This window comes from Labrus bergylta, chromosome 10, assembly GCF_963930695.1.
Source record: "Labrus bergylta chromosome 10, fLabBer1.1, whole genome shotgun sequence".
In the NCBI taxonomy this organism is placed as follows: Eukaryota; Metazoa; Chordata; class Actinopteri; order Labriformes; family Labridae; genus Labrus; species Labrus bergylta.
In genome coordinates this window covers 12,064,901-12,092,371 of record NC_089204.1, presented here as the reverse complement: position 1 = coordinate 12,092,371, position 27,471 = coordinate 12,064,901, and the positions used below count along the sequence as shown (strand labels likewise).

The 27,471-nt window shown below is 39.7% G+C and overlaps 3 protein-coding genes across 3 annotated transcripts; 2 read left to right on the top strand and 1 right to left on the bottom strand.

Annotated features, from left to right (window-relative positions):
* Nucleotides 1-229: 229 nt before the first annotated feature.
* Nucleotides 230-2,700, bottom strand: cox20 (cytochrome c oxidase assembly factor COX20). The gene is made up of 4 exons (XM_020655666.3): nt 2,532-2,700; nt 1,572-1,686; nt 1,255-1,318; nt 230-1,075 (listed from the first exon to the last, which is right to left on the bottom strand). Exons 1-4 carry the CDS (start codon nt 2,562-2,564, stop codon nt 937-939), a joined length of 351 nt encoding a protein of 116 aa, XP_020511322.1. The 5' UTR covers nt 2,565-2,700; the 3' UTR covers nt 230-936.
* A 1,761-nt stretch (nt 2,701-4,461) lies between these two features.
* On the top strand, nt 4,462-9,249 carry lhb (luteinizing hormone subunit beta). Its single transcript, XM_029281571.2, has 4 exons — nt 4,462-4,507; nt 5,879-5,973; nt 7,258-7,376; nt 8,236-9,249. The coding sequence occupies exons 2-4, from the start codon at nt 5,880-5,882 to the stop codon at nt 8,467-8,469; spliced, it is 447 nt and encodes a 148-aa protein (XP_029137404.1). The 5' UTR covers nt 4,462-4,507; nt 5,879; the 3' UTR covers nt 8,470-9,249.
* A 3,239-nt stretch (nt 9,250-12,488) lies between these two features.
* On the top strand, nt 12,489-18,454 carry LOC110000403 (G-protein coupled receptor 4-like). The gene is made up of 4 exons (XM_020655667.3): nt 12,489-12,597; nt 13,803-13,982; nt 15,533-15,717; nt 15,827-18,454. The coding sequence occupies exons 2-4, from the start codon at nt 13,818-13,820 to the stop codon at nt 16,347-16,349; spliced, it is 873 nt and encodes a 290-aa protein (XP_020511323.2). The 5' UTR covers nt 12,489-12,597; nt 13,803-13,817; the 3' UTR covers nt 16,350-18,454.
* The last annotated feature ends 9,017 nt before the right edge of the window (nt 18,455-27,471 follow it).

The window sequence follows — 27,471 nt, the reverse complement described above, 5'->3', positions numbered from 1 at the left end:
GTACAGAATTCAGTCTTATTTACTCTCAATTTAAAAAATATAAAATTGTTTTACAAGCAAGTCTTCAGTAATCTGACCGGCTGCTTCATATGTGTAATTTGAAGCAAATACTACATACTGCACAAGGTAAATACAGACTAAGTTAAGGAAGACTGGAGGTGAGGAAACATCTTAAGAAGAAAAAATTATGATGAAAAATGAATTGATGAGACCTCCTAGACGACAGACACACAATTTGACATCAGTAGACATTTTATTGATAAGCTATGATAAGCAGAGAGCCGCTGCTGCTCTGTCCTCTGGGATTACCCTTTCAAACATGTTACAGATTAAGCCACACCCTAATCAGTGATGTCACAGTAGGTGCCCTTGGCTTTAACATACAATCCATCTATTAAATATACTGCTAACCCACAAAGGGGTGGGGACTTTTCCAAATGGCATTTGGTGAGTCTGTGTACCCTTGGGTTGACTTTAAGAATAAAGTTGTAACCTCGTGTGCAGAAAACACAGAAGAGACAGAGGAACGCAGTCACTAAAATCACAGCATCACAGGGTTCAGCGGAATGAGGTTGTAAGAGGTAAATTTGTTGGATCAGTTCAAGGGGTTGAGCAATATTTTGAAAAGATTATAGTAAAACACGTTTTGTGTGATTCAGGATCAGTACAGCTTACTCATACCATCCAACAGTTTGTTTTTGGTTGGATGGAATTGAAGATTTAACCCATTGGATTTGCTGTATCGCAAGTTGTCAGCCATAAAAAAGGAAAAACGGCACACATTAAATAACTCAATCCGTCCATGATTAGTGCAGCAGAAGTCAGTTTTCCGAAAGACAAAAAACTGGTTGTTATGTCTTTGAAGTAGCCCTGCCATTGTCCTCTTTTGTCCTCCCAGCCGTCACAGAGGAGGGGCAGGATTCTCAGTCCTGGAAGTCATGAGGGTCCTGATTCTGCTCCAGGTTTAATTGTGGGGTCTACGGCAGTTCCTTCATAAACCACCTTGTTCTTGATGCCTCCCTGGATCATTCTCTGCTGCACTCGAAGCTTAGCGTTGTTCATCCTGCAGTAAAACCTGGAGAGGGAGACACAACAGGTTTCTGTCACTAACAGCAATAAGAGAGAAAACTGCAGCTTAAAGCCAATGTGACTGGTTCGAGTTTTATCTCTTATGTCAGGGAACAAAAAAACAAGTTTAATTCTGATTGGACAGACAAAGATAAGGATGATGTGTCAGATAAAATGATGACCTACCAGGAGCCGAGAGTGGTCAGCATAAAGCCTGCAAATCCAACGTCAAAAGACCTCCTTACCCGACCTGTGAACAACAGATCAGGTCAAAGGGTGCACAAGTAAACTTCAAAGTGCAAACTATCTTTTTTTAATACTGATTTTCAGGAAATCGAGAGACTGGATTTATTTTGGCAGTTATTTGTTCAGATCGCAGTGATTATATCGCATCCAATTATTATTCATAGCCTTGTTGATAGTTTATTGGATGCAAGATGGTTAACCACTGAGTGAGAGAAGAAAATACACATGCAATAACACTCAGTTGAAACAAGGCTTACTTGTGACCAGAAAGTGCAGCAGGCCAGCAGCGAGTGAGCCTCCAGACCCATGCAGGAAGGCCTCTCTGGCACATGGAGTGTTCTGGACGTCAAGGATCCCCAGCAGCCGAAAACCCTGAAGGACAGACAGACATGCAGAAGAAAGAATTTTAATTATAAATAATTTTTAATTTTTAAAGAATTTAAAATTAAATTTAAAATAAATTTAAAATTAAATTAAAATTAATTTAAAATAAATGTAAAATAAAATTAAAATTTTTAATTTTAAATAAAAACACTTACATGACCTGATATGTGTTTCTACTGTACATTAAGTAAAGGTGTTAACTACTCTAATGCTGAAACGTGATAGAAAATACATCGACATCTTCTTATCAATTGTTACAGGGACTTGTGTCATCTGTATTATTTGACACACTTCAACATGAGCTGGGTTGACATTAATTTTAATCATCACATGAATAAATACAGAATCAGCCTTTGCATGTTTATAATCCACGGTAAAGGTTTGCAATGGATACACAGCAAGTAGCGAATGAGTTGAGAAACGAAGGCAGATGCATGTTTTACAGAAATAAATTGAAAATTTCAGGATAAACTGTGAGCCGAACTATTCAGCGTAATGTTTCAGAAATGCTTGCCACTCATTGTATTTGTGAGTACAATGTTTTTTGTGTCTGGGCTCATGTTAACCTTTAGTTATCAAATATAAGCACAGGATTTGGTAGGGTTTAACCAAACTATCTCTGATAACGGATAACATTAGCTTGCCCGGCTCTACGCGGATACTGATGTGATCACTTCGCTAATTTAACCCGAATGAACTCGAGGGAAGAGTTTAAAGTTCAGGTTTGCAGGAATGTCAACATATTCATATTCAACAATATTAACCACTGCTGACCTTCTCAAGTAGCTCATCTTCTCTGTTTCCGTGCAACATGATTGAGCTCAGGTACTTACCTTGCTCCTGCTTTCCTCCTCTTCTCCTGCCATTTTACAAAGTAAGACTCCTTGGGCAAAATGTACTGACAGTCAGACTGTCTTGAAATATAAGTCATGTAAGGACAATTTTCATAACCATATTGGCCTCAGCGCATGCGTAGTAGCTGCCGCATCGTTCCGTTCGCTATAAAACGCCGACTGGGAAAAGAAGCAAAAGCGGATGTGTCGTTCCGATGTAAATGTTCATTTTTTTTTTTTTCTTTAAATATGGGAGGGGGGGGGGGGGGGGGGGTTGATATTTACAGTCTATGGAATTGCTATAGATATACCATTTTCATTTTGTGGACAATGAGACATTTTCTTGACTTCCAAGTTGCAGTAAATATGAAGGAGTGTATGTAAAAAAACACAAACACTGGGGCCTGTCATTGGACCCAGACTGTGTAAGGTTAAAATGTGAGTAACTTAAAGATACGATTTAATTATTTATTGTTTCGGTGACAGAATTTACCTAACATATAAAATCTGATGTGCTGAAATTTGCTTATATCATTTTGGACAGAAATTTGCAACTGAATTTTACTCTGTCAGGTCCACATTTTTTGTCTGATATGTAGAAAAGAAGCAGGTACTGGAATTAAGATTTCAATGTTGAATTTCAGAAGCCAGCGAATTAGCCTAGATCAACTAGACTTGGATGGCAATTCTGGTCTTACTGGCCACCCAATGCACTTCTAAAAGTACATGTCTCATTCAACCAATCAGACAGTGGTGGTAGATCCTGCTACATAATTTGCCCAATGGCCCAATGCTTTTCCATTCATTTGCTGCTTGCTTGGCTTGACTTGTGTGACTGCAGGAGCTTGGCATCAAACTCCCATTCTTCTGGTTCAGAGACGACCAACTCTACCACTGATCCACAGCCACCCCAGGAAATCATCCTGTGTCATCTTAACCTGTTAAAAAGCCTTCATTATGTTAACAACAGGATCAAATTGTTTGATGAACCATGTCCGGAGGAAGTCAGTGAGTCACAGAGATCCCAAACAGATAAGACAGGATTAAGCAACCGGCGGCAGCAGCAAACAAACTACGTGACAGCTTCCATCCGGCTTCATGGTGTCTAAACTCAATACACAACAGGATATGCTGACAACAATCTTACATTAAAATATTGGATGTTTGTAGGACATATAACTCTGTACTCACACTGGATATTCAAATATCAGCAAATTAAATTATTTAACACCAATTTACAATTAATTTTGCATCATGTAATGGAAATTGTATATTTCCATTACTTCACCTTTGAATTTTACATTGTTTATTGTATGCACTGAGTTTAATAAATCCAACCAGATGGATGGAATTACTTTTACAATTGGCAGAAAACATCTAATTTGCTACTGACAGCTCATATTTTCTGTAAATAAGGAATCGAACTCAGCCCAATTGGGTAAAATTGATTCAATCCACAAGGAACATAATGTAAATAAGGCAGCGTGAAAGGATTGGATTGTACAATTAATATGAAAAACAAAGCGTTACAATAACAATACAAAGCACTGAAACAAGATGTACTTGTAGAAGATAGAAATATTCTATGTAAGTATGTATGCATGGAAACCTGTCTGTCTGTCTGTCTGTCTAACCACAGACATTGTTTATCAAAATGTCAAAATCACCCCCCTATCCATTTGATTTTAAAAGCCAATGCTACCAAATCAGATTGTAAGTTTAATTGTTGCCCAATTGATGCTCTTTTTAATTATTGTAGCTGGTTATACAATCATAGTAGGATTTAGGAGAGAAACAAAGAGGGACTGATCCCCCTGGGCAGATAAAGGTCAAACCTTTGAAGTGTTGCCCCTATCAACAACATCAGGTTACCAGAGTTGATATGAGCGAGTTTCATCCTGGATACCAGGCTCCTCTATGCTCTATAAAGACTGATAGAACCAGGCCTGGTCACAGTGTCTGCAGAATCCAGAAAGGTAAGTCTGCCTCCAAAAAGTCTTCCTAAATGTATTAAATTATCAGATTTTTTCCCCTCTTGCGGCTAAGCTTGTTTAGTAGAATTCTTGGTGAATAATATTTACTTTTTTATTTTTAACGAGAGCTGCAGGTTGGTCAGAGAGGGTCTTTTCATGCCAGTTGGTGTGAATGTGAGTGCGACTGTCTATGTCAGCCTTGTGATTGACTGGCGACCACTCCAGGGTGTACCCAGTGACAGCTGAGAACCCCCTGCGACCCTGAGAGGGAAAAGCAGTATAGATAATGAATGGCTGTTTTTATGAAACCTTTCTAAAAAAAAAAATTGGTGTAATGAATAATCACGAACAGCAGAGGTCAGGAATGATTAATAATAGTGCCTAGGTCCAAATTCACAGTGAGGTTTTCTTAATAAAAGTAAACAGATTGACACTTATTATTTAAGGTTAAAAAAATCATACTGTTGTGTGTTTTAGTTTTTACATGTAATCATAAACACAGAAGTTGCTCATGTTAGAAAGTTAAAAAAAAAAGATTCTTCCAGAAGATGACGCTCACAGCAGTAACAGCATCTCTCATTCTTCACAAACATTTTGAAAATGTTTATGGACATGTAGGCAATTATAATTACTAGTTGAATGTATGTGTGATAAAATGCTTTCTTTGTGCAATTCAATTCATGTTATTGTGAAAAATGCTGAGAGGCATTGATTTGTTTTTACATATAGTGGTTGTAGTGATACACTAGTGTACTGACCATTTCCATTGAAGAACTGCTGGTGTTTTTCAGATGTTTTTTTTTTCTCTTTGCTGTTTTCTGTTCTTTAAAAAACATTTTCCTTTCATTGTACACAAACTAATTTTTATAAACAAGGTCAAATGTGACACCTTGGATTCTTGAAATTAACATCCAAGAGTGTAAACGTTGATAAACGGAAGCAGTGAGTAAGCCTCAGAAGAAAAAATCTGTCAGAAAAATTCGGTCTGCACTTAGTGTCTGTGAATATGTGTAGGACAAGACTGTTTACAATGAGTAACACAGAAAAAAACATCTCAACAATTTGATCCTTGGTTTTTACAATGTTTCAATGAAAAAGGTCATTTTGTTGTTAAAGACTTCCTCACTGGCTCAATATCTTCACTTAGAAAAAAAAATCAAAAGGGTGAGATAACATCTTCAGTGTCATCTTCAAAATGTTTAAAAAATTGCCAAAGCAATAAACAAAATGCTGACAGTGTTTTTTTAATGGTCCGTGTTATCAATGTCTCTGCTATACTGAAATGTGTTTCAACACAAAACAAAACAGATGTCCATGATTTTTATTAAACTAAATGATCAATACAGCTTTTTTTTTCTATGTCGTCTCCTGCAGGATGATTGTTGCCCAGGTCGGGAGAGGGATGCCCCCCTTGATGTTGAGTTTGTTTCTGGGCGCCACATTCTCCATCGGGCCCCTGATCCCAGCAGGTAAATAAGTCAATCAAACAGTGATATTGATTTTGATATTGAGTTTTATTATCATTTACATACTTCTCTTTTTACAGGAAAAGTTTGAAATAAAGGGCTTCCACTTTTATTAAGCATATGGAGCTGTTAAAGCTAGGGTCGCCAGATTTTTTCGTGCATCGTAAGGCAAAAAATCCATCATAATCTCTCAGCACATTTCAATTCATGTGGCCCGAGAGAAACCTGGACTTCTACAACGGCTCTTGGATTCTTTCTCAGGCTTATTACATTTTTGGAAAGGGCCAGACTTCAGTCAATCTGATGTTAGAAATAGGGTGTTCTTATCAGCTGCGTTCAACAAATACTTATGTGTGTCCATATTTTGAAGTAGACACAATGAAAGAAATGTTTTTTTGCCTCCTCTTTGTGTAAATCCCTGACAACCAAATGCATCTTCTTGCGTTTTATTGGACCTCATTGTTGAATACTGTCCATACATAATACAGACAAGCAGTGTTGTTGAAGAGTAATTTTTCTAGATCAAAGTCACAGAATGACAGAGTAACAAAGTAACAGTAGATGACATAACTGAGCCTAACTGTATACATTATTTTTAATATATTTGTTTATCTAACTGACAAAAGTCAACAACTTACTCAAACTTTGCTGGATAGCTAAATTCCATCATCAGTCCCTGGGCAGGTGAATTCAAATAATTGAATGAGAGAGAATACAGTGAAAAGACAAGACATCAATGAAGACTAAAAGTACTTTTAAACATCATAAAAAGTACCAAAATATGCTGTGTATAACGGTTGACAGACTGTTTGTGTGTCATGCTAAAGGCAGCAAACACACGCACATCATTTAAAAAAATCTAATGACGTAAAAAAATCTCTAGATATAATGCACAAAGACTTGCAAGACTATGGCTCCCAAAGATATGCTTATTCATTTGCTATATTCATTCTTGTTAATTCTTATTGATCAGAATTTGTGCATCATATCTGTTTGTGTGTCAGCCATGATGTTAAAACTAGAGGTGTGCAGTCTTGATCTGATAGTGATGGGTAATTTGTTCCAGATAAAATGTGAAAAGCTCTTTTGCCAATGTCACGTGTGCTGTATAACACAGTGGCCTCTGGTAGAAGCTTTCATTTACAAACTCTGTCAGTGGAAAACTATTGTTGATCATTTGATACATTAAGGAGTACAAAGTTTGCAATGCAGGATTTTTTAATGAGCTGTGCGCCGTGTTAGTATGTCCAATTATTCTTGGGACCAATTATCTGTTTCCATTTCCAGCCGCCTTCCAGCTGCCGTTCTGCCAGCTCATCAACCAGACGGTGTCTCTGGAGAAGGAGGGCTGTCCAAAGTGCCACCCAGTAGAAACGACCATCTGCAGTGGTCACTGCATCACCAAGGTACAACAGGAGCTATAGCGGTAATACAAATAAATAAAAAAGTATTATAAAAAGAACATAGTCTAAACCCTGTATGTGTTGAAGGATTTTACTAATTTATTGAAGTGAAACAATGTAAAACAATCCTAAGGACATTTAAATAGTATGAAATCAGGGATAAGAAAATACATAAAACATGTATTACTTCTAAAATCTTAAAGTCTGAGGAATGAAAAAAATTTAACCTCTTATTAAAAAAGAAAAGGAAATGGTGTTAATTAAAATTAAACTAAAAAAATAGGAAATTATCTTCATGTTAAATAGAGCACATACTGGGATGATTTTCCCAGTCATGAGCTAACATTAAAGTTTAATAAGTTAAGATGAGCACATCTCCTCTTTAACCCCACCCCACCCCGCCCCACCCCCAAAAAAAAGAATGCTGCAATGGAAAGAGGTTGTCATGTACGGTCAATAGCTTTTTTGCAGAAGAGGAAGAAATGATGACAGCTTGTTGTCAACCACACAAGTTATTTCCACATCAAGTTGCACACACTGCCTACTGAGGGTGTGTAAAGTACACACTGGGACAATATGACGGTGTCGTTAGGTTCAGTGTAATAGAAACGCTGTGAGTAAGCAGGAAACTGAAACCAAAGTAGATAAAATCTCACACCTGTCAACCTTTACATATCCGTTTTGGTGTACATGTTTTACTTTGGTCCTTTCATTCTTACTTTATATTTGCAATCATAGACTAGACTAGATGTTTAATTCAGTGTTGCAGTCACATTGTGTCTATCACCCATATATTTGACATGTTAGTGAATAGCAGCAGCATGATTTTTTCACTAACAGACTTCATTTTTCTCCCTTTTAGGACCCTGTCATCAAGACACCATTCAGCAATGTTTACCAGCATGTGTGCACATACCGTGACTTCTACTACAAGACATTTGAGCTTCCTGACTGTCCTCCTGGTGTAGATCCGACTGTCACCTACCCTGTGGCTTTGAGCTGCAACTGTGGCCGCTGTGCCATGGACACATCTGACTGCACCTTCGAGAGTCTGCAGCCCAACTTCTGCATGAATGACATACCTTTCTACTACTAGTCTCCAGAATCAAAAACCACATTAACAACAAGAATATAGAAGACATATAAGCATATAGAAACAGTGCTTACTTTAAGAATCTATGCTGTAAATAAAGAGTATTACAGTTAACAGTGCAATACAATTTCAATTTCTCACGTATTTAAAGAAGTCGAAATACCTACAATAACCATTTCTAAGGAGTTCTGTACAAACAGAGAGCGTTAACCACTGTATTTCCTTCTGCTTTTCTCAAGAAGAAGTATATATGCTGTATCACAAGTTCCCTCTTAGGTCAGGGGTGTCTTTGAGGGCATTGTTTGTTTTTTTTGTTTTTTTACATTTTGGAGAAACAGTGGTGTGTGTGGGATTATATTTTGATGTAGTTATAAAACAGACATCTTCACATGCAGTTTTCTCAAGCTCTTTAAGCGACACTAGCCTTGATTTAAAATGAATTTCCTATGTACTGACATTAAAAAGAACATACACATAAAAGAACATGTACATAGAAATGTAAGATGGTTGTTCGGTCATCAAGATGTGTAGATGTTTATAACAAAAAGACTGAATTTAGTTAAAACATTTGTATTACAATCTACCAAGTGTCATTACAGGTTTTCAATTAATCTGTTTTAACCTAATTAAATAGTATCTAACTAAAAAATCTGCATCTTCTAGAAACACTTAATTAAAAAAACATAATGTATGTATCTATTCATAGAGCATTTGCAACAGAAAGAGGGTAAAAGAAAAAGACAGTGTATCTTCCCTTATACAGCCAATAAAAACAGTGCCAGGCATTTTTTATTAAATGTTTCACTTCTCTAAAAGACAAATGTCAAGATAGTGAATTATAAGCATCAAGTGACTTTACAGTTCATACATTGTCCAATTGGTTTTGTTGTAGCAGCTGTAAGCCAACGGTCGACTGAACCAAAATGAAAGCCTTTACAACACATTGGGAGTCACAGAGCATTAATAAAATGAACAAATAGAGATGCACTGAAAGAGATCACAATCTTCCTGACATGTAGAGATATTAGAGAATCTGAGAATGCTTCATGCCTGGATTTTAGTTGTTAAAGTGTTCTGGGTTCCATTTGAATAATGTTTGCAATATGTGTAGTACTGTCCAATCATATATCAGCAGGCTTTATTCATGCAGAAATTCATGAATCTTTAAAGAGACAAATCAGGAAGAACGAATCTGCTGCAATTACATCCCAGCTCCCACTGGCATTTTACATTTTTTTCATTTTAAAAAAAATGGGGTGCCATACTGCCAAATTAAGCCAGAGCAAAGCTTCTGTGTGAAGCTTTTTAAAGTGAACAGAATCTTGAACTGACTGCTCATTCTGTAGACGTAACTTGAGGGGCAGATTTAGCTTTGTTTTCCATCTGAATATGTTTAACAAGTATTTAGAGGTAAGGTTTGTTTTTATTTATTTGAGGGACTTTTGTATGTAACCTCAAATTACCTTGTTTGGGATGATGCCATCAGCTGATCACTACTCAGCTGTCATACTCCTGAAACTCCTTGAAGTGTTTTTTTGGGAACCGCAAGGGTGAATGCAAACAGCCAATTTTTTCACATTGATTATCCCTGGACTTTCTTCTGCTGGCCCTTAGTACATTGGCCCAATGTACATGAAAATAGCTCCACCTGAGGACTCTTCATCTCTCACAACGTCTGGAGGTCAGCGCTGTTGATTGTCATTCCATGGGTCAGTTTCCACTAGTTCGATACATCTCATCTAATGACATCCCTGGTTGAAGCTACCAACACATTGACTAGACCACAGGTCAGATCCTTTATTGGGGGGGTCAGTTGTGAAGGGAAATGGATTAGTTCCATTAGTTCCATTCCTGCTGATGGGAATACTGACTCTGATTATCTGGAAAAAATTAGGTAGGGGGATGAGTGACAACAACACTCCCAATGGTCATTATGAATGAATCCTCACCCCACAGCTCCTTCCTGCTCCTTCCTCTGGACTCCTCAAGCAGACACTGCATTCAAAGAACTCAAGTCTGAAATTATCTCTGCACCCATTCTCACTCTTCCATACTCCCGCTGTCAATTCAGGTTAACGTGCCGGATGCTGGTATCGGGGCTATCCTGTCTCAGAGGTTGGTTTCTTATGGTAAGCTGAATCCATGTCCATTCTTGTCATGAAATTAAAATGTTCTAGCTATTTAGGTGGCTCTTGATGCTTTTGGTGCACATGAAAGGGGAGAGACCAGAGAATAGGGAGTAAAGACTGTTTACCTGCTTACCAATACTGTGTTCAAGAGTCATTCCTGTGCGTCCTATCACCTGTAGTTTCGTGTTGCTAAATTATGAACTGGCCATAGAAATGGACTCAGCAGATTCAGATGCACTGCAAGCAGCATTTCGATCTCAAGGCTGGCAGCTTCAGCAACATGAGGAGCAACTCACCACAGTCTGCATTGAAATAAGAGACATTAATGAATGCCAAGTAAGCTTCCAGTCTTCAAGTGTGTCTTCTGAATGACAAATTACAACAGATTATGGCTCGTTTAGACACACTTGGAGCTACCACACCTGTTGCCACCTGGGTTCCTACTCCTGAGATGTCACCTGCTGCCTGTTCGCCAACTGCTTCTGCCCCTCTCTCCTCAAGGTCCCAAGGCGGCAGTATTCCAGCTATTATCAGCTGCTAGAGTAAAATCAATTGCATCCTCCATAACTGTGTGTTTGCCTTGTTTTACAGTGATCAAGTCCTGGGAAGCTTCCTGGCCTCTTGTGATCAAAGATCTGTGGTGGATCTCCATAAACAAGGCTTACACATGAAATAATCACAAGCCCATTCAGGTGTAGCCCAAGTCTCTGCTTTGAGTGTGAGGTGAGGGATATTTAAGGCGAACTTTGCTTGCTCCATAGAGAAGAAGGAAGCCCTCCATAGAGAAGAAGGAAGCCCTGAGATGAGAAGAAGTCCACCTTGCACCAGGAAGGCTTGACAGTTGTTCAAATCCCCTGAGAAACTTCATGGTTTTGCCGGATGAGGGTATTGTGCTTCAGAGGAGACAGGAGCTACAGAAGTAGCAGTAGATACAAATGCAGGAGCAGGAGAAGAGTAGAAGGAATCAACATATCTAGGTGAGAAACCAGATTTAGAGTTCAACAAGCTCACCTGAGAGCCAATGGTAGTGAAGAAGATATCAAGGCATTCTGTGAGCTCTTGGGTTCCTCCATAGATTGTGTTGAGCAGAGTCTTGAGATGGGAGATGTGTTTCTCCTGCTTGTGTGAATGCAGTACAGAGAGGAACTGCGCCAGCTAAGTCCATTCTATGGCCAGTTCATACTATCGTACCAATAAATTGAAGGACCCAAAAATACACGGCTCATACAAGGTAGAGTGCAATATAAGAGGTTGAGAGTAATCCAAAAATGCATCAGACAAACTAATTCAAACTGTGAGCAGGAAATATGCAACAGTCATGGGACCAGCTATGGTATTAAACTAGAGAAAGAATGGAGGAACAAGGTGACACTGTATGGACACACAATGAACTGGCAACATTAAGGAGGACATACAGGGTTTAAATATGCAGACAACCAGGGGATAATGAGACGCAGGTCAGTACAATCAGGGTGGGGTGGCACAAGTTGGGGAATAGGCAGGAGCCTGAAGACAGCAACAAGGCTTTGTACTTCAAAATAAGCTTGAAATGTCAAAATCAGAAAATAAAACTTGACCTTATTTAACTTGATGGACCATGTTACTTATTCTCAGCACATTGAATCAGAAACACTGTTTTCCAGGTCATATCTGGAGTTGGGTTTTCAGTTCTTGAAAGGAAAAACTTCTAACATCTTCCTGAAGTGTTCACTCCCGTTACCTCAAACGACATCCCCATTAAGTCCTTAGCACTTAGATCGTATGCTCTTTAGAATAGACATTGCTACTTCAGTAACTTTGAAAAAAGATATTTCATGTGGTTTGTTTGTTTTGTAACCTCCCTCAGTAAATGCAAAATCATAACTGACCATTTTTTTCTGACTTCCTTAGAAGAGCAGTTTAACATAAGCAGGAGGCAAGTGCATGCAGTCACTGTACATATTCACTGTAGACAGTTTGGATACAGAGACACATCAAACATTTGTGCAGGGACTTCATTCAGGTGAGATTTGGCAGATATCAAAAGTCACATTGCAATCATATTACAAAAGAATGTATATTCAATGTTGTTATGATGTTAACCATGTGTAACAATGGAGGCACTTTGTTTGTTTGTAATAGTGAAACATGTGTTATTGCCTAAAAAAGACACCAACGCATTTTAAGCAGAGACCTTTAAGATATTTACAAATGAACTAGGTTAAATCTACTTTGCAAATATATAGCCTTTTGAAAAATTCATCTTATCATTATGTTTCCTCGTTAAGTATTCTGTTTTTTATTTGCTCTAAGTTTTTACCCAACGTTAACCCACTTAGAGGGCTTTTTTTTTTAAATTTTACAGGAAACGATAACAGCCAAGGTGTGAAAACTACTTTTGTGGTTTGTTACTGTTGATGAAAATCCCATTGCGGGTTATAATTACATCATATTTTACAAAAGTAGAATATGATGTTTCAGTGAAAACATGAGTCAGTGCTTCTCATTTACGTCTTCATATCCACATAGTGTTTTGAAAGGCATTTTAGCTGCTATGGACAGAGTAAAATAGAGACATTTGGCCTTATTCTGACAGCGTAAAGTATATGGTTATAGCTATATGGTTGTGTCCGACTACATTTTGCTATTTGAGGGGGCGCAATCTGGGCGCTAATAGTTAATTCATTTTTTTAAATCTTCTGGATGCTAGGCATAAAAATGTTATCTACCTCCGGTGGAAAATAGGAATAACACCTGCACTGCAGACCAAGACGCTTTGCACCGGGCATACACTAGGGCCCATTGTGGGGGTTTATTTCAACTCCATGCAAAATAATTTCTGAAATAAGAGGAAATTAAATGTCTCTATTTTTCCTGAAGTTAAAAAGTGATATTGTTCAAAATTATAAATATATATCCTATATTTATTATTCTTTCTTTCACTTACACCCAAGACACATTTCATATTATACTGTATATAAAAAAAAAACTGTTTTATAGCAAAGAAGATTGTCTTGATCCTAAGACTCATTCCAGTTTAACACCACTGCCTGAATGGGAAAAAAATGAATTATGTTAAATCACAATCATTAATTGAAAACTTTAGTTGGACAGAACTAAGTAATGATTATCATCTTTAAGGTTAAGTAATAAGAATGGATACATGATGCTTAATTTTTATATTGTTTTATATATGACACTTTCTGTTTTTGATCTTAAAAAAATCAGGTTACACTCTGAAGGATGGAATATATTCTCGTTAACAACACCGCTGTGGAAGAAAACTTAGCGATAACTGACTATTGGTTCAAAAGAAAAGAGTATTTTCCAGTACATGTGGTCACATGCATTATCATTAGTATCAGCCTTCCTTTGACCCTCATGACCATCTGCGCTCTGTACTCTCTGGTATGTACATCTTTACTTTTTTTATACTGTTTGCTTCATGTTTCAAAAGCAGTGGTTCCCAAAGTGGGTGTCGCAAGACACTTAGATTGGGGTCACAAGAGGTCTTCCAAATTTTTTTGAATGGTCTAAGATTTAATATTTTACCCATTATTGTGACTTAGCCTATATAATATAAAAGTATACTTTTTTAGGTTTTTTTTGTTCAATTTAAAATAAAATGTCAGATGTTTAGTGAGATTTATGCTGAAATGAAGGTAATAAAATATTCTAATATTTTAGTTTGGGGACACTGGTTGCCTTGCAGACGACTTGCAGACGACTCCGGTTTAAATCTGACCTGTGGCTCCTTTCCTGCATGTCATCTGCCACTCTCTCTCCTGTGATGGTCAAATGCAGCACTATGATCTAAGACAAGCACAGTGAGAAGTCCCCTGTCTGAGGCTAGAAGTAAATCGTTTTTTAACTAGTGCAGTCTAGGTGCTATGGTGGACTCTTTAAATAAATCATTGTCATGGAGAACGTCCCATAACTGATTAGCCACCACTTTCTCCGGGATCTTTGAGATAGAAGGAAGGGTGGATATAAATCTATAAGGTTCTTAAATCAAGAGTACACTTTTTAAGAAGAGGTTTAACTACAGCTACTTTAAATGAGTGAGGGACATAACCTGTCAGTAAATGCATATTGATTATATCTAATATAAAGTTGCTAACTAAGGGAAATGATTCCTTAAACAGCTTGGTTGGGATTGTGTCTAAAAGACAAGTTGACAGTTATGAACAAATGTATTTCATTTAGTACTATCAACAAACTGATCCAGCTGAGAGGAACTAAAGTTATTAAAAGAGTTTGGAACTGGGTTAAAACACGGTACTGAATCAAAAGCTGAAATAGCTTCCTTAAATTTAGCTACAGTTATATCAGATAATCTTCAAGCGAGTATGTTTTTTTACACCCTGGGTGACGCCATTAGAGTCTAATAATGACAATGAAAGCTGTGCTAAGACTATCATTATCAACATCCAAATGGATATTGAAGTCACCTACAGCAATTATTTTATCAGTGCTAAGGACTTAATTTGTTAGAAATTCTGAAAATTAGGAGAATTCAGAATATGGGCCAGGAGGGCGGTAAACTATAACAAATAGAACTGCTGAAAGGTTCTTGAGACTGGATGTGAGAGATTCAAAAGAAGCATAATTCAGTTTCGGTCAAGAGTTAATTAGAAGAATGGAATTAAAAATAGCTGCCACTCCACCACCTCGACCTGTGTCTCTGGCTAGAATAGAGACAGCGATAAGGTAAATACAAATGAAATAGGTATACTGGAATAAGAGTAATGCTGACTGTGCAGGACAATTAAGACATTCTGTGCAGTGAATGGTAAGTTAAAGTGACAAGTATTTTTTACAGCACAATGAGAATTTAATAATAACGGCTGTAAATGGCTGTAGTTGGGCAGAGAAAGTTTTTATTTGTAGGATGACATCAAATCAGATGACACCAAATCATGTTTATAACTGCTTGTTTTACTATTATTTTTCTGCAGGTACAAAAGGATCATGTGGCTCCAATCTACGTCATCAACCTTCTTATTTCCGACCTCATTCAGCTCTGCTCCATGATCATTCTGGAGACAACACAGGATGCGAATGTTTATAAAACTGCATTTTATATTTACTATTCTGGTCTAGTGATCAGTGTTGGCTTCATGGTGTGTGTCTCGCTGGAAAGGTAACTATACATCTAAACAGAATGTGTGTAGTTATTCTTTGTCTGCCCATTATATAGTTGAAATATTCTGCACCTCCTCAAAAACAATGTGTCCATTTTTTTTTTGCAGATATTTGGTCATCGCCCACCCACTGTGGTACCACTTTAAACGCACCATCAAGAACTCTGTGGTGGTCAGTGTTGTAGTCTGGCTCATGCCTCCTGTCTATATCCTCACTGTGTTTCCCTGGGTTACTTTTGATGTGACAGAAAGGATCTTTGCTGCTTCACTCGTCATTCCCTTTCCATTCTTCATATTCTTCCTGGTTGGGACCCTCAGAGCCCTGTCTACTTGTGTCGCTGTCCCCTCTGAAGAAAAACGTCGTATTATTGTTATTTTGGTCCTGGTACTGCTCATTTACACTCTGCTGTTCCTGCCCTACATTATTTGGATCCTGGTAAGGAACAGAACATCGGATAATCTTCTAAATTACATATGTGAGATATTTCCTAAACTGAGTCTGCTTGCAGACTTAATTCTGTATATTTACATTAGAAAAGAGGCTGTTGGAATACTTGCTACCACTGTGTGCTGTTGCAAAATGCAGAGCAGTGATGCCAACATCAACACTATAGATGTTGACAACATTTAGACAATAAGCTCCATAGAGGATCATAGAGGACCAAAGAGGAGAAAACAGAACAAAATGTACTTTTCTTCAGTAAGAGCTAACCTAAAACACACACCAGAGATACAAGCTCTTTAAAGGTCACATATTATTCTCCTATTCAACAAGTTCAAATAAGTCTGGGAGCTCCCCAAAACATGCCAGGGAAGTGTCCCTCTATTCCAGCCCTGCTCTGAACAGGCTGTTTCTGTGTCTGTAGCTTTAAATAAAAATGTTGTATAGGTTTTATTTTTGGGCTTTTATCTTAGAGGTAGGACAGAGGTAGGACGGTGGATAGAGTCAGAAATTAGGGAGCGAGAGAGAGAAAGTGAGTAGAGTAATGACATGTGGAAAGGAGCCACAGGTTGGATTCGTCCCCGGGTTGCCCGCCTGGAAGACCAAGGCCTCCATACGTGGGGCGTGCTCACTAACCGCTAGGGTATAGGCGCCCCACTTAGTCTATAGCTTTCTATAAAAAATGAGCTGTATTTGACCAGGACACTCTGGAAGGGCTTGGGTGGCGTGTGCTTTCTCGCACCATGCCCTAATGTTTATGGTGAAGGCAGACTCAGAGGGCAGAACTAACACCTGACACCCACCTGGGGGAGGGGTTACCTTTGTGATGTCATGAAGGGAACATCTCCTAACAGTCTTAAGATTTAAAGATTTATTTTTGGGCTTTTGTGCCTTTAATGGAGAGATAGGGCAGTGGATAGAGCCGGAAATCAGGGAGAGAGAGTGGGGAATGACATGCGGGAAAGGAGCCACAGGCTGGATTTGAACCCGGGCCGCCTGCGTTGAGGACTACAGCCTCCATAGATGGGACGCGTGCACTAACCACTGCGCCACCAGCGCCCCTCCTAACAGTCTTTTTGAGCCATACATTGTAAATATTAATGGACAAAGCCTGAGTGACATCATCCATCTGTAGCTGCAGGGGGCTCCGGAGGCTCATCAGCAGCAGCCTCTATGCTGGAAATCCTGTCTCAGCCTAACTTTCAGTCGACCAAAAGACAGGCTCACGGTATGGCTCCACTGGTTCTATGCAAATGAGTACAGCAACCACCCGGACTAGCCGCGCGCCATAAAACCATAAAACGGGTTTACGCCCATCGAGCGGCGAGTTGAGTGCTCCGGCGCCATCACTAGCGTTCTCGCCTGAAGCAGTGGAGCCGTACTGTAAGAGATGGAGCTGAGGAAGGTTTTAAGCCTCCTGACAAATCGCCGGGACCACTGGCCAATCAGGTCAGCTACACAGCTAACTATGGATATAAAAATCAAATTGGATGCGTTATAAAGATATTCAGCCCTTGTACAGTATGTGCCCATGATGACAATAACTAATCAGATCTATTTCCTTTTTTTGTACCAGGCTGTAAACATGATCATTTATGCTGTAAACACTGCTTTTTTGGCTGTGGTGTGTATGTGACTTCCAGGGTTCCTGGAGCCAGCCTCAAGCGGAAACTCAACGAACTGCAAGATTTTGCACTTCCGCATTAGCTTAGTTTTTCAACCAAGTGGAGCAGGCAAAAGAGGCAAAAAAGATTTTTTCCATTATTGGGAGGTTTGTAGGCAGACTAGGGACACATATTGGTGTTAGAAAAACATGGTGCATTTTGCACAATATGTTTACTTTAACATCCTGTAGGGGGCATTATGAAAGGTCTTCACTTACCAAGGTATCCTTTATCAAAAGGTTGATTTACATGATGTCTAGTCAGAAACATTTTTTCTATTTGTATTTTGGATCATAAAATAGCATTGCAATGCAATTTGAAATTCAATGCACAAAAAGTTTTTGACCTTCAGGTTGCAGATGCATTTTCACTGTGAATGGATATTGACAAAGGAAAGTGCACATTATGCCTGGATGGACAGACAGCAATCTCCTAAAAAAAATCCACAAATGAATTAAAAGAGAAAAAAAGTATATTCCTTGTTCCTTTTTTATGTGGTTGCAATTCACTAGGAAAAGCTGGACTGGTAAAACTGAATACAATCGATATAAAAACTAGAATGTTTAATGTAAATGACCATGGAAAACAATAATGTATTTTTTCCTCTATTAAACATTTATATGTTTACTATTTTGACTCTCTTGATACTTAGTAGGGAAACGTATCCTGGGACAAACAACTCATAAAATCCAAAATATTTAAATTTACATTTAAATATGTATCTCTGAATGTTTTACATAGGTCAAAGAGCACAATAAACATTAAATTATGTAAACACACTCTCTGTTTAAGGGCAAAGGTATGTCTATCCATAACCTATTGTGTTTTGCTATGTTTGGCTTTTTTTTTTTTTTTTTTTTTTTTTTAAGATTTATTTTTGGGCATTTTGTGCCTTGAATGGAGAGATAGAACAGTGGATAGAGCCGGAAATCAGGGAGAGAAAGTAGGGAATGACATGCGGGTAAGGAGCCACAGGCTGGATTCGAACCTTGGCCGCCCGCTTTGAGGACTAACCACTGCACCACCAACGCTTCACTGCTGGCAATTTTTGTGACAGTATTTGCTGTAGGCCCAGAATATGGTTAAAAGTGAATTGAATGGCTTTTTAGTCAATCTGAATACTCAAAAGACTTTTAAACCGCAGGTCACATCTACCCATTCACACACTGATGGCATGTAAAGTGACCATCAGAAGTAACTAATCCCACTCATACACATTCAATTCAATTCAAAAAACTTTATTTGTCCCCGGGGGGCAATTCAAAGGCACACAGAGCAGTAAATTAACAACAGTGCAAGTAAACAAAACATTTAACCTAAATAGAAAGTGTCAATTTAAATACAACTTAAAGCTTAAACTTAACTTAAAAATACAAAATATAAAAGAGTAGATATAAGTGGACAGTGATCGGACTAACAGATGTAAACAGATGTAACCATAACTATGTGCAGTAGTGACCAGATGTAAACAGAACTATGTGCGGTAATGAGAAATAAATATATATATATACAGAACTATGTGCAGTAGTGACCAGATGTAAACAGAACTATGTGCAGTAAACGAGAAATAAATATATATATACAGAGCTATGTGCAGTAGTGACCAGATGTAAACAGAACTATATGCAGTAAACGAGAAATAAATATATATATATACAGAGCTATGTGCAAGTAGGCAAATACTAAATGATAAGTTATTAAGGTGCATGGTGAATAATGGAACAACAGAACTAATATATACAATATAACTGTAAGGTAAGAATTAGATAAATAAAGTGACCGTAGTGCAATGATGGATAAGAAACAACAGGAATAAATTAACCAGAACTGTATGAAAACTGATATAAAATGGATAGAATAAAGTGATGTAGTGCATGAGACCAGATAAAGCAGAGGCAATTAAGGTGCATGTCAATATAAAGGAAGTTCACAGCTGAGAGTCTGCATTGGGTGAGAGGTGTTGGTGTCTGTTGGGGGGGGGGGTTAGGAGTTGAGGAGCTGGACAGCCCTGGGAACGAAGGTTGCTCTTCTCCTCTGTGTCCTGCAGCAGGGACAGCGAAGCCGGCGTCCTGAGGGGAGCCACTCAAACGCTGGGAAGAGAGCGTGTGAGGGGTCCTGCATAATCCGACCTGCTAGCCTGATTGTCTGTTACTCATAGATCAATGTCAAAGTCCTTACAGGTAGTCCAATGATCGTAGAGCAGACTGTGACCGTGCTCTGCAGGCGCTTTCTGTTCTGGAGGGTGGTGGAGTGGAACCAGCAGGTTATAGAAAAAGTAATAATGCTCTCAATACAGCACATACATACGACGGATAACACATCGAACATGTGGCTGCAGAGTCTTAGGCTAATTTACATCTGCAGACCCTTGGCAGATAACAAATACAACATATAAAAACATCAAACATCACTCAGCAACAAATACAACATATACAGTACAAAAACATCTAACATCGCAATGTTTTGCACATGAAATGTCCATCATAGGCGCACGCACGCGCACACACACACACACACACACACACACACACACACACACACACACACACACACACACACACACACACACACACACACACACACACACACACACACACACACACACACACACACACACACACACACACACCATGCGACTCTTGTTCCTGGGGAAATGAGAGCATGGAGAGGGGCTTCAACAGAACTATCGTTCCTGATAAAACGTCTGTAGAAGTTAGCAAACCCTAAAAATCTTTGCAGCTGTTTTCTGTCGGTGGGGGCAGGCCAGTCTGTGACATCACTAACCTTTTCGGGGTCCATTTTCAAACTGCCAGGTTCAACAATGAACCCCAAGAAGTAAACAGAACACTGGTGAAACTCACATTTCTCCGCCTTGACAAATAGTTGATTCTCCAACAACTGCCAAAGAACCTGATGTATGTGTTGCACATGCTCTTCCTCTGACTTGGAAAAAATCTAAATGTCATCAATGTAGACAAAAACAAACTTGTTCAACATGTCCTTCAGAATGTCGTTCACCAGGGCCTGAAAAACTGCTGGGGCATTAGTGAGACCAAATGGCATGACTAGATACTCATAGTGGCCATTAGGTGTGTTAAAAGCCGTTTTCCATTCATCCCCCTTTCGTTTGCGAACTAGTTGATATGCATTTCTTAAATCCAATTTGGTGAAAATGGAAGCCCCTTGCAACTGTTCAAAAGCAGAGGATATGAGTGGAAGAGGATACCTGTTCTTGAACGTGATATCATTCTGTAGTCAATGCAGTGGTGTAACAACTTGTCCTTCTTATCCACAAAAAAACCCCCGGCTCCAGCAGGAGAGGAGGAGGAACGAATGATACCTGCTGCCAGGGAACTCTGAATGTAGTCGTTCATTGCCTCCTTCAGCAGCTGGGTTCCTTCAGTTAGGCTAAAAGAGGTGTTCCAGTGTTCATATAAAAGGGTATTTTGTGGATTTAGATTATTAATATAAAATATTTATAGACTAAGGAACTAGGCCTGACTTGTAGGTTGATGTTTTCTTGTGACGGAAGCGCCATCTCATGGCGACACTCTGCAATCGAGTTTACAGTGGAATCTAGGCACGACCTAAGGAAGAGGGAGGGCTCTCTCTTTGCCTGGGAACTGGCTAACAGCCAAACTAAGCACCATTTAGCAATGTTACTGTGGCAAGGGGACACTGTCTGAAAGATTAATTTCACCAAAAAGCAATATTCTGCGGTTCGCTCCTGGCCCTGTAACGACTCACTCTTTGGCCAATTAGCTCCAAGGATTGACGCTGCTCTGTTAATAAAAGCGGTGACGTAAACCTCAGCTCAACAACCCCAACTACAAAATCACTCTTCACCAGAGTGTTCTGCAGGAAACAATTATACACTGCATGTGTTGTCACAGGCAGCTGCCTTACCTTTTGTACCCAACAGATCTCTATCACTCCAACTGTTTGTAACCCTGATAATTGGTAGGCAGCAGGGGATGGCCATGGTGGATTCAGGCTCTTCATACACCCTTCTTAATGACAAGTTGTGGCACACTGTCAATCAGGAAGGGGCCAACCTTTACCCTTGGTCAGGAGATCCTCCGTACTTATCCACTAGCTGATGGTGAAGGGAGATGGCCTTTGGGACAGCAGGACCGTACTGTCACCTTACAAGGACACACCTGTACCTTGACTGTAGTGGTTTTGTCCTCAGAAGCCCTGGCTTGCCATGTGTTGTTAGGCCTGGACTTTATGTGTATGATTGGCCTGCACATGGATGTTAGAAGAAATCAGTATAGCTTTCACTCTAACCCGGCAGTGAAATATTGCTTTGAACAAGGCACCAACCATCCGGAGGACTAGGGATTGAGAGAAAAACTTTGATTCTTCTCGGCCATCAACCCCAGAAGCTCAAGCCAAGCTCCCATAGATGTAGAGCTTCTGGATGCTCCTGGGAAGAGCTGCCTCCTTGAGCAATTGCAGAGGAACAGTGATATCTGCACAACCAGATTAGGTGTCTCCGTTGTGGAAAAGAAGGAACTGGACCCAATTTCAGAAACCAAAATAAAATATTTAATTAAACAAAAAGGTAAACAAAAACATACTTCAAAATGTCCAACAAAATCCACTAAGATCAAAAAGGGAAACAAGGAGCCACTAGGAAAAACACTGGGAAGCACAGTTAAGTATAAGACCGACATAGACCGTCATCCGTCATCCGTCATCCATCAGCCAACATCCAACAACTAACAACCAACAACTTACATTGAACTGACAACAAGAGGGAAAGAACACTGAGACTAAATAGACACAGGGGTAATCAGACACAGGCGAGTATAATGACACAGGTGAAGACAATGAGGGCAATTTTTGTCTCTGTGGAGGGAAACACAGAGACAAAAATTATGACAAGAAACACTGAGGACTAGAATTCCAGTATGAATCACGAAACACTAAAGACACAGAGAACTCAAGAATAATACACACTCGAACAGAGAAACTTTACTAAATAAAAACAGGACACATTAAGACAAAAACACACAAGGGAAACAAGCAACACGATTATAGACAGGATACATTAAAACATGGAAACCTAAACTCTGAAATACACAAAAATACAAAACTAAATAAGACCAACTCATGACATTAGGATGCACTGAAGTGCTCACCCTTAAAATCTCACTCACTTAGGATGTTCCCATCAAGCAGCAACCTTATTGAGCGAAATAAGAAATCCACTGTTGCCTTGTTTATGGACGACATCATTTATTCAGCATGATACAAACAACAGTCTTCAGACATTCAAGCTGTCTTGGATAAATTAAGAGAAGCAAATCTTACCGTCAACATGAAGAAAATTTCAAAACACTACATTTCTTGGGCCACCTTGTCTCTGCGGCCGGGGTCCAGGCAGATCCAGAAAAGACAAAGACTGTGCAGGAGTTTCCAGTACCTACTAACCTCAAGGCTGTTCCAAGATTTCTGGGAATGGCAGGCTGGTACCACCGATTTGTGCCCAAATTTTCCCAAACTGCAAATCCCCTAAATGCCCTGAAAAAAAGTAGTCAAGTTTGGGTGTACCTCTGAATGCCAGTAAGCCCTAAAAGCCCACCTGGTGTTGCCACACATCTTAGGTCATCGAAATTTTGACCTGCCCTTTGTGGTGTACACAATTTCATTTTTCATTATTTCAATCCTTATTTATTCTTGAAAGGACACTGAGCTTTCCCTCATGCCATCGAGATTACTAGTACAGTTGTTAAGGTTTCAGTTTAAATCAAACCCAAAGCAGAGACTGAAGCAGGTAATACAATGTAAAAAAACCTGTTTAATGTTTAAAAAGTGCAGGCAGTGGCGGCAGGGAGCTGGCTGACCAGAAAAGTTCTCCTCAAGATGACACAGGAAACTCAGACAAAGTAACTGGTGAACAGCGAGGTACATCGGACTACCTGAGAACAAGAAAACACAGGTCAGAACAAAAAATATCTAGAGCACAAAAATACACTGCAAAGTAAGCAGCTCAATCATTCGCAAAAAAAATAACTAGGAGACACTACAGAACAAGATGGAATTATCTGGCAGAGTAGTGGAGTGAAGACCAGGCTTTTATAGACAAGATGATTAGCAGAGTGGTGCCAACTGTGCCTTAGAGTTTGCTGGAGGGTGTTCCAAGGGCTTGGGACATCAAAAGAAAATGCTGATTTACTGAGTTCAGTTAAAGCTCGAGGGACTTTGAGAACGAGCCAATCAGAACAAGGAGTCATGTAGGTGCCCAAATTCCATTCCAACAGCTCTTTTATGTAATGATGCAAGCAATGTTGGTCTCTGGGCTGTACTGGTCCAGTAAACAGGTTTAGGATCAAAGGAGGTACTGGTTTATTGCAGCCGAAGCCTAAACAAAGGCGATAGAATCTACTCTGCCACTGTGTCTGGTTGTGGTGTGGTCGTTACTACTTCAGCGTGCTTACAGACCACCCCTTCCTGGTCTGGGTATTCAACCTACTTCTAACCTTACTCGCTGGGTCCTCCGCCTACAGGAATTCACATTCTCAGTGCAGTATTGGTGGGGGAAGTATAACAGACACCATATATAACAGTGACAAACACAAAAAAACCACAAAAAAAATGAAATTAATTTTAAACATAAAAATGACATTTTTGGGTCTTGTTATACCGTTACAAAAAGGCAACAGTGACACTCATCAGGGATCAAGCAGCCTTTGCTACCCTACTGTCCGTCCAGGGGAATCTCACCAGGAACTCCCCTTCACGGATGAGGAGATATGGAGAGCTCAGTAGGAGGACGTGGAAATCCCATAAATATATCAAACCATCATGGATGATGGAGAGCTCCCAGTGAAACATTCTGCAACGTTCACAATCTCGGAGGATAAGCTCTACAGACTTTTACAACTTCCGCACAAGACTACTTACCAAGTCCACATACCAGAACGCCTCGGAGAGACCCTTCTGCAGATGGTCCACCAAGACACTATATCTTGCCACCTCGGACACTATAAAGCCTACAAATGTCTGCAAGCTTTTGTATATTGGCCTGGTACAAGCTTGGTTGTAAAGACGTGTACCAAACTTTCAAATTTGTCAGAAATATAAACCTGAAAGCCACAAATTGGCTGGAAAGCTTTAGCAGACCATTGTCCATAAACCTTGGGAGATGCTGGGGGTGGGCTTCATGGGCCCTTTCCCCAGAAGTTCCAGTGGCAACGTCTACCTGGTGGTGTTTGTTGATTACTGCACTTGATGGGTTGAGCTGTACCCTTTGAGAAAAGCCACAGCAGAGGCAGTGTCCAAAGTTTTGGTTAACTAAATACTCACCTGGTGGGCTGTGCCAGACTACATCCTATCAGACACGGGCCCCCAGTTTGTTTACGGTATCTTCAGAGGAACCTGTCAGACCTGGAACCTGCAACAGAAACATACCTCAGCCTACCATCCATAACAAAACCTCACTGAAAGAATTAACCGCACATTGAAGACCATGATAGACTCCTAAGTTGCGTACAAGCATAAAAAGTGGGATAAATACCTGCCAGACTTCCGCTTTGCTCTGTACTCTGCTGTTCATGAGTCCACTGGTATCACCCCTGCAGAGCTGAAGCTGGGCCGGTCCCTCAGGGGCCGCCTTGATGTCATGTTTCAGCAATGGACTCCTGCTCCGGATCGCCCCCTACAAGAAGGTATCAGACCTCCAGGAACTCACAGACTCTGTGCAGGAGAACCTAGATAAAGGACACTGCAGACGAAAACAGAACTATGACAAAAAGTGATGAGATGGCTAAGGGTATGGCTACGATCAAATCCCTATTGTAAAGCCGAAAAATAATACACTGCAAGGTTTGGCACCAAAATGGCTTGACCCTTACCTAGTCATATCTCAATTAGGGCCTTTGAATTATGATATTGTCTCGGAAGACACAGGTGAGGACAGGAAGGAGGTCCACACCTGAAGCCTTCTTATCCTGTAAACACAAGTATTACAGTTAGTGCTGCTATGTGGTGTTGACACAATAACAATACATATTTCTTTCATTGTCTCAAATGTGTTTAAAAAACACTTGCATTAGAATATTTATGTATGTGTCAAAGAATACAGTCACTAATGGAAAATGTCACACTGATTAACAATATATAAGACCATGCTCTGTGTAACAACTGAACAGAACAGAATCTATTCCTATACCTCGGCCCACAGTCTGGCTGACTGTATCGTTAGTACCTCTGGACAGTCCAGCATATGTCTTACAGGCAGCTGAAAAAAATGAAATGAGTTAAACTACAAAAGAGTGAAGAAACAGATCTGCTCTCTGTCCCCAGAGCAATAACCAAACACAGAGAAGCAGCAGATGAAGGAGAACCTTCATCATCTTTGCATGAAAATCATGTTGTCTGCCCTCACCCAGAGATGCCATTGGAAGCCTGGCAGTAATGCAGGGAACACTGACAAATCTCAAAAATTTGTTTACAGTATTATGGCTACATTTGTCAGAACCATAAGTAGTGCTATGATTTAGTACCCTCACATTAGACATGACAGTCCTGAGCTATTTTAAAAAGATAGCGTTCATTTCACACCTAGGGGACATAATTTATTTTTTAGTACGTTAGGTCAATGCCTTAAAGATCATCTCCAAATGCAGTGAACTTGGCAGTGTCACTGGATTTTGAAATCTATTTTTTTTTTGCCAAAATCATAGCCAACTGCCATGGCTAATGTTGAGTTTTTCATGTTACATTTTTTTGTGGTAAACGTCAACACGCCATGACTCTGTTTCTCTCGTTATCCCTTCCCTGTTGCGGCAGCGGAAACAGACTGACCACGCAATTGGTGGAAGTTGACCGTACTCGCGGTCATCTTGCGAGAGGTACATACTGCTTTACAGCACTAGTTTACAAGTCCTTGGAGTTAGCCGAGACTGTAAATATTAGGAGTAAGCCCGTCTCTGTATGGCCAAGAGGAAAAGCACATTGACGGATGAAGCTAGGAATCAAATAAAGAATAAAGAGAGTGACCGAACAAGAGACCGGACAAAAGTAAATATTGGAGAGGCTTTTACATGTTGGAGAGAGCTTCGGGGAACGGTGGACTGTAAGTCCGATACCGAGCTGGCACTGCTGCTGTTGAACTGGTGAGTACTCGTTATAAACGTTGTCTTATTTCATTGCATCATAGTTATGAGGTGTTTCAACACAAATCCATTCAGTCTATATCATATAACGACCGGAATGTCAGAATAACGTTACTGTCCCCTGATGATGAGTTAGCGACACATGCTAACCTTATATGTCAGAGTTATTTGGGCAGACTTTGACTGATGCACGATGAGAAAAGTTGTCGACACATTAGCGGGTGTTTGAAAGCCAAGTCAGCTCATTTCTGTAGAAGTTTAGCCCGTAGCATGATAATATAGACAGCAAAGTGTCCCTGGTTCAGGTTACGATAGCTCCGGCTGCTAATTGTCTGAGCAGCGCGTATGCAAACTTTCTCATGTGTTGAAACTAATGTTCCTATACATACTCTGCACAGTTGTATCAACTAGCATAAAGACTTTGAACTTTATTCCAGCTTCTAAAAAGGCGATCAGCATCATCTCCAGCAACAAATGCAACCTACAACCCTGCCAGAGTCTACAGTCAGACCGCGACAGGTA

Coding starts and splice junctions, on each gene's coding strand:
- cox20 (XM_020655666.3), bottom strand. CDS start 2,564: ATGGCAGGAGAAGAGGAGGAAAGCAGGAGCAAG. Junction 1,319..1,571: donor GCTGCACTTTCTGGTCACAA/GTAAGCCTTGTT, acceptor TGTTGTTCACAG/GTCGGGTAAGGAGGTCTTTT. Junction 1,076..1,254: donor CTGACCACTCTCGGCTCCTG/GTAGGTCATCAT, acceptor CTCCCTCTCCAG/GTTTTACTGCAGGATGAACA.
- lhb (XM_029281571.2), top strand. CDS start 5,880: ATGATTGTTGCCCAGGTCGGGAGAGGGATGCCCCCCTTGATGTTGAGT. Junction 5,974..7,257: donor CGGGCCCCTGATCCCAGCAG/GTAAATAAGTCA, acceptor TTCCATTTCCAG/CCGCCTTCCAGCTGCCGTTC. Junction 7,377..8,235: donor GTGGTCACTGCATCACCAAG/GTACAACAGGAG, acceptor TCTCCCTTTTAG/GACCCTGTCATCAAGACACC.
- LOC110000403 (XM_020655667.3), top strand. CDS start 13,818: ATGGAATATATTCTCGTTAACAACACCGCTGTGGAAGAAAACTTAGCG. Junction 13,983..15,532: donor TCTGCGCTCTGTACTCTCTG/GTATGTACATCT, acceptor ATTTTTCTGCAG/GTACAAAAGGATCATGTGGC. Junction 15,718..15,826: donor GTGTGTGTCTCGCTGGAAAG/GTAACTATACAT, acceptor TTTTTTTTGCAG/ATATTTGGTCATCGCCCACC.